The sequence below is a fragment of the Belonocnema kinseyi genome, chromosome 9 (genome assembly GCF_010883055.1).
Source record: "Belonocnema kinseyi isolate 2016_QV_RU_SX_M_011 chromosome 9, B_treatae_v1, whole genome shotgun sequence".
NCBI lineage: Eukaryota > Metazoa > Arthropoda > Insecta > Hymenoptera > Cynipidae > Belonocnema > Belonocnema kinseyi.
Genome location: NC_046665.1, coordinates 86,303,351 through 86,314,212, shown reverse-complemented (window position 1 = coordinate 86,314,212; position 10,862 = coordinate 86,303,351). Strand labels below are relative to the sequence as shown.

Sequence of the window (10,862 nt, the reverse complement as noted above, 5' to 3'; positions counted from 1 at the left end):
TTTAAATGTCCCTGTGTCCGCTTAAGAGTTATTTTCTCTTGTATCAAAAGGATGCCTTAAATTTAAAGTTAAGCGGATGTTAATTTTTTTCAAAAAGAATCTTTTTATACCCAGCAAACATTATTCGAGTGCGTAAAACTTCATCTAATCTTCCAGTTATTCCAACGATTTTCCTTTTCAAGAAGACAATGGTTGTATTTCAAAACAAGTTTTTTGTGCGTGTCCCTTCTATCAATTTATCCCACCTCACCGGCCATCAATCAGACAGCGAGGCTGCTTTAAAAGGCGATGCGAAGCGCGTGGAAATATTAGTGTAGATTTGAAATATATACTGGTAATTTGGAGAAGAATGCCAATTAAGGATGAAATCTACTATTCCGACTTGGTAATAACATTTTTTAAATTATGTTATTACGTCTTATAAACACACGCCACGTTCTGTTTATGCAGTAAAGATCTTTGTACCGTTCTGAATTTTCTGAATGGCTGTTCTGTAACAAAGGATCCTACCTTCGCTTAAAATTCCTTTAGGGAAGGTTGCACATTATTGGCTTTTGGAACCGTCAGAAAGTAAGTACTTCCCAATTTAACCCTTCTTCTAAATCTTTCTATGGGTAGACGCTAAAATTATTTTTTACAGTTTTTGACAAAAGACCTTAAAATTTGTTGTTCTTTCAAAAATAGACACAGATAATCCTTTTTTTAAAAGGTATAATGGAATAAAAACTTAAACAGATTTGTATCGTGATAATGACTGTTTTTTGAATAAATGGTATACGGTGTGTGTTTTGGATTTTTTTGGGCATTTTAGATTTTCCTATTGAATATGTTGCACTGACTTCCTAGTTTTACTAGGAAAATCCTAATGAAAATGTTTTAAACTGCCATTCTTTTTCACATTTTCTCAGAATAACTTTTCTTAGTCTCAAATCACAATACGCCCGTAAGCCCTTTTACGGATAAGGCTATGTATATACAAAAGTTTTCGCATTATATTGCCGAAGGCTAACAAGAGTCTTTCAAATTTGATTTTTTTTCAAATACTTTCTACAAGTTTTTAATTCTAAGCTGAAAAGATGAGCCACTCATCGGGTGCTTTTCAAATATAGAATTTTTTGGTTACTTATGCAAGTTTACTGCAAAAATTTTACAAAATTGTTTCAAATTCAATGTGTTTTCTTCAAATTTATATTATTGTATCATTTTAAGCCCAAAATTTAAATCTTTCGTGGTGCCCTTTTTGGTGATTTTTGCTAATTTCAATACAAAAATATAATAAAAGTATTTCACATTGAATTTTTTAAAAACACGTTTTATGTTTATGTATTTTAAGCTTGAGATTCAAACAACATAAGAAAAATCTATTTTTATTAATAATTAAATAATGTTTATTCACAAATGAAAACTCTTCGACGCTTTATTGATATAATCCGTTATATTCGCAAACAATCTGCAGTAATCGTTGTTTATATTTTGTACTGCAAAATGCTACTTTTGCAGTATAATTCGGATTTTTTTGGATAAAGGACCTTATCTGGAAAAGGGCTCAAAGGGCGTATTTAGTTTTGTGATTGAAATAAGTTATTCTGAGAAAATATAAAAAAAACAGTTTGGAACACTTCGATTAAGCGTTTCCCAGTAAAACTTACAAAAATTTCAGGAAAAGGGCCTTACTTGAAAAAGGGCTTAAAGGGCGTATTTTAATCTTGCGACTGAAATAAGTCATTCTGAGAAAATGTAAAAAAAGAAAGGCAGTAAGGAACACTTTCACTAGGCTTTTCCCAGTAAAACTTGCAAAAATGGCAAAAAAGGTCATATCTCGAAAGGGGTAGTAGAATAAAAAATTATTTTACTTTTATTGATTTAGTTTACTCTTTATGTTTTTGAAGCAATTCTCTTCTAAGGATTGCACTGGTTTAGCAAGGCAAGCCACAGGAAATTACATTATTATCCTCTGAACACAGGTGGTGGACTTTTCACTGAAAAACAATTTTTAAAAATGTGAATCTAACACTAAGTTTAGGGTACCATTTACGTGCATCCAAAGTTAACCTTGATAGTGTAAATGTTACCCTCTGTCTTGGGTTACAAAACGTCATCTGCTGTCAATTTTTTCAAATTTTTTCGGTAAAAACAATAACCCTGTCTATCCTAAAGTTTTTACTGCCTTGGCACAGTAAAACCCACGAATAAATTTATTTTTAAATTGGATAAAAACGCTTCAGCACGTTAATCTGACGAAAGATAAAATTTCTCTTACGAAAGGTAAAATTTATCTGACGAAAATATTTATTTGACATATGTAATATGTCAAACGCCTGCGTCTAGTTTCACCAAAAAAAATTTTCCATAAATTTGAAAATCCTCCCGGTATTCATTTGTTTAATTGTATTACTTTATTTAAATGATTTTAACAAAAAATCATTCACCTACACTTACAGAATACATAGGCTGCACTTTGGTTAGTTTATACTTTATAGTGAACACTCAGCCAAGTTCAGTCCTGTACTTTTGTGGAATAAACCTTTAGTTTCTGTTGACCCTGATAAAGACTTAAAAAATTGTAAACAAACACTATAAATTATAAACTAACCAAAGTGCAGTCTATGTATTCTTTAAGTGTAGCTGAATTATTTTTTGGTTCAAATCATTTAAATAAAGTGAGACGATTTATAATATGAATACAACGAGGATTTCAAAACTTATGAAGGAAATTTTTTCGATGAACCTAGATGCAGCCGTTTGACATATCACATATGTGTAAAATAAATATTTTCGCCACATAAATTTTATCTTTCGTCAGATAAACGTGCTGCAGCGTTTTTATCCAATTTGAAGATAAAATTTATTCCTGGGGTTTACTTTAAGTTAAAGAAACTAACGCATGGTTCTAAATAGCTTAAATCAATGTAGATTATAATTGATACAGATATTTTTTAGTAACACTAAAGTATTCATATGTGAATAATATGTTTACTATTACTTTGGCTTCTTTCAGAGTTTGAATCTAGCCCCCTTTCTGATTTGAGGCGATACATATTCCCGGGAAATTTAAACGATATAATTATTATTTTCTAGATGTAAACAAGAAGAAATTTTTGTTTTTAAAGATAATAAAAAGAGAGGATACGATTTTTTAAATTCTATTTCAGAATGCTATTAAATGCTCCGTTAGTTTGAAATATGTTTACTGCATAAACAAATATGTCAGAAACAATGAACTTGATAAATACAGAGAGCAGTAAACGCGAGACTTACTGTGCGATATTCAAGAGCATATACTGACTCAAACATCAAATAGTTCAAGTATCTGTACAAAAAACCATGTACAGTTGGCAGTACTTATTAGAATAATTAGGAATTCTTGAATAAACATTAAATACGCTTGTTTTATTATTCAAATATGCACAAAACCCCCTGTCAACGTGGGTTTACTTAGACTGACTCATATTCACCGCTGAAAATCACAAACTTGCAAATTACTATCTTCTCATACATCGAAATGTATTCGACGTTCAGCTCACCTCGTTCAAGGGCCTCGCTTACGTTGTGGTATCGTATGTCAACATGCTTGGTGCGTGTATGATGTACCGGGTTACGCATTAATTTCTGTGCATCCTGATTATCACAATAAATGAGTGTTTACATTCTATTGGGATTTCAACATCTGAGTTTGTTCAGGAAACTTCTTAGAATGACTGTTTTCCTTGGTTGATTCCGATAAGGCAATTTATTCTGTCCCTGTGCTTGATAAAGCGACCGTTCTTTGTTTTCTGGCTTCCCAGGTAACAGCAGTACTAGCGGCCTTGAAAGCGAATCAGGTGTATGATTTTCGATGGGTGGCGTTGGAACCCCAATCACCATCAATATAGCCAACTAAAGCTTCTCCAGATTTGCGGTACATTAATTCGTGATTGTGTGTTCCGAGTAAACACGTGAGAACGTGCTTCACAGCAGAACAATGAGATTTTCTAGGATTAGGATTGTACTGATTCAATGCACTTACTTTATATGCAATGTCAGGTCTTGTGGATACTGCTAGATCCATCAAGGATCCAATTAAACATTGCTAAGTAATTATTTTCATTTCTGCAGATTCTTTTTCTATAGAAGGATCCACCCATCGGTGTTACCACAGGCTTTCTATTTTTCATTCAAAACTTGTTTAGAACGTCGTCGATGTATTTTTCCTGTCTCATGAAGTCTTATTTCGAGATTGGATCTTGTTGAAAATCTGTTTCGAGGCAGTAGTAAACGTAGGGATTGGTGATCAGCGGTTTAGGCCCAAAATTTGTAGTCGTTGATGCAGCTTTTGGAACCACTGCCTTCCTGACTACATCAGACTGCAGGTTGATTACTTGCAAGATTAAAAGAGATATTAGTTTTCGTCTTTCACAAAACCATCGGCTTGTTCCATGAAGATTTCTTCTTCTATGTCTCTGTTTATGTACGCTATCACTACACCCTTCGTAAAATATGGTATCCATGTCGACTGAAAGAGCCATCACTATTCGAATGAAGATCTGTCTTGCAACAGGAACAAAAGTTTTTCAGAACTAATGACAGGTTGTTAACTAAAATCTTTAGACACTAAGCGAGCCTCGTCACCTTCAGTGATTCCGTCTGCATCATATTTTTTTCGTAGAACTCATCTGCAGCCAATGTTTCTGCTCTTGGTGAGGTCATCAAATTCAGCTTTCATAGCCTTTTGCCATAACCAGGCTAAAGCTTCACTAACTGAAGGATTCGCTGGCTGTTCATTCATTAGTGTGGTCCTCTCTGCGGTTTCGGCTTCAATCATGTGAAAATGTTTTAATAGTGTTTGATTGGTATACTTATTCTATTTTTTGCGATACATGATTAGATGAACCGCAGTTCTTTATATGACAGCTGGGAAGGATTCACGATTAGAACGATGTTAGCTTGCGTTTTCTGATCCCTTCGAGCTCAGGCCGCTATTGTATAGCTGCATTTGCGCCTGTTTCTTCAGGTCTGAAATTCGTCCCGCTCACATAATCTTGATGATCGTTTTTATTTAGGACGGCTTCCATCTGAAGTCTACATGTATCTTGGTTCTCTTTTTCTAGTTTTGCATCTGGATTAAGATTCGTGATGCTATGCCGAGTTATCACGTTTTTCGTACTTCACTTGACAAAGATGTTGCACGATGCACGTTCTGGGTCCATATACTATTAGTTTTAACTTTGTTTCTTGTATAAATAAACATGTGAGAAACACGAAACAGTTCAAGTGTCTGTGTAAAAAACATATATAGTTGGCAGCATTAAGCAGATTAATCAGGCATTCTTGCAAAAACACTAAGCACGCGTTGTATTATTTAAGCATGCACAACATGATCATTAACTTCTCAAATCGCATAAAGGTCGAGCATATTCTGGAGCATATTTGCATGCTTGTGGGAATTTCTTCGCTCTCAAAAACTCCTTGAAACACTAAGCGAAATGATGGTTACAGAAAAGTAATTAATCAGGAAGTCCCTGCACTTGGAAAACCTCTAATTATCGAAGAATTTTTATATAACTGAAAAAAATCAAGAAATGGTTTTTTAGATAGCTTTTTTGATAATGGATTTACCTATTTTGTTGAAAATTCGTTTCTCTATGGTTAGAAATGAATTAATTTAATCTAAAAATTCATCTTTCAAAATTCATGTATCTTGTTAAATGTTTGTCTTTTTAGGCTTAAACATTAGCTGTTTGGCTAAAAATTCAATTATTGTTTGAAAAATTATTGATTTTATTGAAAATACAGCTGTGAAGTACTATGGATGTATTCGTGATGAGTGCATTTACTTGTGCTCATTTTATGAGCACGTATCTCCCTCGCAGGTTTCAAATAAATTAGCTTTCTTATAACGGGAGGTTTTTCGTTAACAAAAGAAAAAAATTGACACTTTAAATATTTTCAAACTTATGTTTTTGTCTTAACGAAAATCTTATTTTCAGAAAATCAGATAGTCGATCTTAAGATCTTAAGTCGTTATTGAATAATTAAGAATGGTCTCGAGAGTTCGCTAATATTTCAATCCACGTGTCTACCTGTGCAGAAATTGCCCAACTTATTCCCAAGTTCCGATTTGGGCCCGATCGGATTTTCCACATGTGACCGCAAGGTTTACTGTTGTCATCGTAATATTGTTTGCGAGTATAGGACTTATTACTATTCTGAATTGGACTCTTTGCAGTGCGCTTGGGGAGTCCGCCGGTCGACGAATTGTAACCAATTTATTTGTCCATAAAATTTAATACCATGATTATATTTTAATCTATAATCTAATTTCAATCTGGAACTCTTTGAAAACGCCAATTTAGTAATAAATACAAACAAAATTATTTGCAAACGAATATTCATTGCGGCAAAAATAATCTTTTTGAGATAAACGAAAATCTACTTAACACTGTACAAACCAGAGATCTATTTTCGTATGTTACCTTTTTTTTGTATTATATTTTAATGTAATAACTTTCTGTCCTTATTTTCATGAAACTGAAGTTCGCAAAGTTTATTTGAGATCAAAAATTTAAAAAAAGTCTCTGCCCAAAATCTAAAACATGAATTTATAAAATTGTGGCGGTTAATAATTGAAAAAGAAAAGTTTCAATCCCCGCATAAAAAAGAAATTCTAGGATATTTCCCAGGATTTTCTATCAGCTAAAGACACCTAAACAGATGAAGGAGTTATTAACAAAACACATGAATTTTGAACAAAAAATTAAATTTTTAACTAATAAAGGTAAATTTCATTCGAAATATTCAATATTAGGTGAATCGAGTCGAAGCTGAAAATTTCTCTTCACAATTTGTTATGTAATACAAACGAATACATTCTTCTTTAAATATTACTTCCATAAGTCTGTTTTATACGGTCCCAAAAAAGATTACTTTTATACTGATAATTAGAAGTTTGCATAAACTGTTTAAAAAATTCATTATTTATTTTAATGAGTTTCTCTTAGAATGAAATCAATGAACAATCTCTTTCCTCTTTGTGAATATCTATTATTTGATCCTCATTTAACAGTCAAAGAGAAGTTGAGATTACAGAAAAACACGCAAGTTTTTATCAAATTTAAAACTAGTTGTGATTTCTATTTAGTGCTTCCACTTTGTACTTGTAATTATATGGTGCTCATTGCACAAGCACTTTGCTTCCTGTTAGGGAATCTATGTAATTCCTCAAAGAGGAAGCATTCGTGATTTATTGATAATAGGCAAACTAAAGTATTCATTTTGATCGATTTCAAAATATAAATGTACGAAAAATGCAAAACAATACAAATTTTTTTAAGTGCAATGACAAATCCGACAAATTAAATTTTATATATAAAGTGGTACTTCTTACAGCTGGAAAGGGAAAGAAGAAGTTCCGTCGCACCGTATCTCTTTCCCAGCTTTAAGATTTTTTATGAGAATTTTCAGAATTATTTAAAAATTTATGATCTAAAAGTCTTTTATATTCATGCATCAACTTTGAATTATGTCGATAAAAAAAGTTTCTGTGCTTAAAATAGATTTTTCAAATATTATACATGAGTATGACTTCCTTACTCTTCAATAAAGTTTATTATTATTGTAGGTCAACCGATTTGCCTTGAATCAAGGAATCATTTCCGCTCTCGCATCAATTTTCAGTTTTGTAATGAAAAAAGTTTAACTATAAAAAACCGTTTTTCCAAATAATATGCATTACCATAGCTTCCTTCCTCTTCGATAAAAGGTATTAATATTGTAGGTTAAGCTATTCATCTCGAACTAAGAGATCTTTTATATTCTTGCATCTGCTTTGAATTATGATAATGAAAAAAGCTTTGCTATATAAACCCTGTTTTTTAATAATTATAAAGTTTTAAAAAATGCAATTAATATTTTCAGAAATCTTTCTGTTAGTTTCAAAATATTATTGGTGAAAATAAGGTCTCAAAGTTTCATCAATTTATCTACAATCGTATTCAAGTTGTGTTAACAAAAAAATGTGACGTTCATACATACATCCACACTTTTCAGTAAATGAATTAAATTTTTTGATATTGTTACCATTGCAAAGCTTTCTTTATGAGGAAGTATTCAAAAGTTAAATTGACTTAAAAATTAACGCAATACTGATTTATTGTTTTGGATCTAAAAATATTTACACGTGATACATTTATATATTTAAAAAAATTTTATTTTTAATACAGTTTAATACGTAACGTATACCTTTGTAGTGTAATTTATACTATAGTACTTCGAAGAACTACTTTAATGAACACAGTGAAAACTCTGGAATAAATTTGGTTGGCGTAGTTTCAAGATTGGGTGACGTTTCATACGCCCAGTCCGAGGAAACGGTAACTTGTTGCAGGGTAGCTTTGATACTACCAAGGTTAGTTTTTGCTGTAGGAAAATTCTACGCTGAAAGTAGTGTTAAATTTGCACTTCTTTTTTCAGTAAAAAGTTCATCATCTGTCTTCACTGGATATCCATCTCATTTTCAGAGGATTACCATGTCGAACGAGTGTAATCCTTAGCAGAGAGTTGATTATGGTATCTATTGCAGTTAAAAAAATTTTTCTTTATAAATTTATCGCAAACATTTAAAAGTTAGTGTGTATATTGAAAAATGTATGATGACAAACCAATCATGTCACTTTGTCAAAAACAAATAATTTGTGAATTTCTTTTAAATGAAATTTTTTGATAGGAAAACTCATAAAATTCTACATGTTACAAAATCTTTGCAGCATAAGGTGCGACTAACTCAGCGAAAGTAGAATGATTCACTAATTTTGATTCAGCATGTATAAAATCAGTGCCTGCATTCGAAAATTAGACTTAAAAAAGTGGTCGATCAACGTTAAAAAAAGGAAATACCATTTATTAAAAAAACTGCCATTATCGCGGCATAAGTATTATTAAGTTTCTATTTCCATTAAACGATTTTTTAAGACTCTATGTGTGTTTAATAACTGGAAACAAGTGTTGATGCGTGGCATGGAATGTTTATTCCTCGAGGGAAAAAATCGCAGAATTTTGAGTCAAAGACAAAAACATTCTTCAACATTATACTTATAAGATGATATCTGCTTAATTTTCGTCAAAATTGTTTTGTCTTTCATGCAACAGAAAATGCGAAAAGGCACAAGAGAAGTGATCCTTAATTTTCAATGCCCCTTTTTTTGTCTTTGACTCGAAATTCTGCGAATTTTTTCTCACTGAGTAGTAAACTTTGAGAGCCAGGCGTTGAGACATTTTGTGCCGACTTTATTTTTGGAAGAACAAAAATTGTTATATTCTATCCAAAAATGTAGAAAATAATTTTAGGCTGTACTTAAATACAGTTTTATAAGAAGGGCTAAATAGAAAGGTACTTACGATGCAGACGCCTTCAAGTTCTGATAATGTGCAACCTTTCAAGCAACACAGGGAAGAGAGATTCAAGTCTTTCGATAGATCATAGGTATTTGGGCACAGCGAATCAAGAGCGGTATAAAAATTTCCATTGCACAAATAAAAACGTGGTGGGGTTGGATAAGGTCGTTTTCTGGAAGCAAGTGTAAGTTTTGGGGGTTTACTAATAATCAGTTTCAGAAAAACAGTTAAATAGACAGATACTTACTTGCAGACGCTTCTAAGTTCAAATAGGGAGCAACCTCGCGTGCAGCAATTTGAAGGGAGGTTAGGATCCTTTGTTTCATCATAGCCATCAATGCACAACGAATTAAGAGCGTTATAATACTCCAAATCGCAAAGAATATAACGTGGTCGTTCTGGCCTGTAAGAAAATTTTTCAAGTTTTTTGGGGTGTGTTTATAGACTGTTTAAAAGAAGGGCTAAAAGGACAATACTCACTTGCAGAATACTGAAAGTCCCAAAGTTGAGCAACCTAGGGTGCAGCAATTTTGAGCGTCAGTAGAATACGGATCTAGAAAATAGTTATTCACCCCGCACGTCAAAGTAACAGCTGTTTTAAGATCTTGACCGCAATACTTAGTGAGTTTTTGAGTTGGAAAAGGTTGGCTATAAGCAAATTCTGCAAGTTCGAAGATGACAAGGGCCATAAGGCCATAAGTCCTAGAGTGGCTTGAGCTCATTGAAATACTAAATTTCATCCTAAACTCGTGTTCTTTTTCAAATCTTTAGTATACAATTCAAATCCACATTAATATTTCTAATCTCTTTTCTTCAACTTTTATAGCAATCTCACTTTCAGTCGGCCGCTGAGGCATGGATATGACGATAAGGGATACTGAGAGAAAAAGTTATCTTGAAAAAAAACCATTGTCTTGTTCACGGAGAAAAATCAATTGAAGAATTTGATATTCAGTACACGAGTTGCTCAATGATTAACAAATTTCAGCATTAGGTGCAAAAGACACGGGAATAAAAAAATCACGAAAAGAAAAAGAAAAAAGACACACTAATAATTGAAATTTTTTAAATCTTCTGCATAAAACCTCATAATATAATACTTTAAAAATAGTGTATGCGTTTCATAACTTATCACCGACAATTATAATATGTCTGCTTTCGAAAAAACGAAACTAAAGTCTGTCCTAAAGTCTGTTTTCTCAAAAATGGATAAAAATTATAAATTACTATACATACTATCTAGAATAAATAACGAGTTCGATTCTTGAAAACAACGTTTTTTCATCTAAATCGACATTTTCTGTTTCAGAAAATAATTGTTCATAATTTAATATTAAAAAGTTAGTGCACGTATGCATATATTGTTATATATTATATATAGGCCAATTTAAGTTTTAGGAGACAATTCGGAGATGAAGCTATAGGACACCACAACTGCGATGTTGAACACGATGCGTTGGAAAACTCAATTGAAAAAGTCTGTGTCACTGAGG

At 32.3% G+C, this 10,862-nt stretch overlaps 1 protein-coding gene across 4 annotated transcripts in view; it reads left to right on the top strand.

Annotated features, from left to right (window-relative positions):
* LOC117179535 overlaps window positions 1-10,862 on the top strand; it is a 220,077-nt gene that overhangs the window by 182,018 nt on the left and 27,197 nt on the right. For 2 of the 4 annotated variants that reach the window (XM_033371432.1, XM_033371433.1), the window contains exon 1: window positions 343-385. The exons of the other annotated variants lie outside the window; for them this stretch is intronic. In XM_033371432.1, the coding sequence (XP_033227323.1) occupies window positions 363-385 (23 nt within the window). In that variant the 5' untranslated portion in view covers window positions 343-362. Of the gene's footprint in view, window positions 1-342; window positions 386-10,862 lie in introns of those variants that run through there. 4 annotated transcript variants of the gene reach the window in all.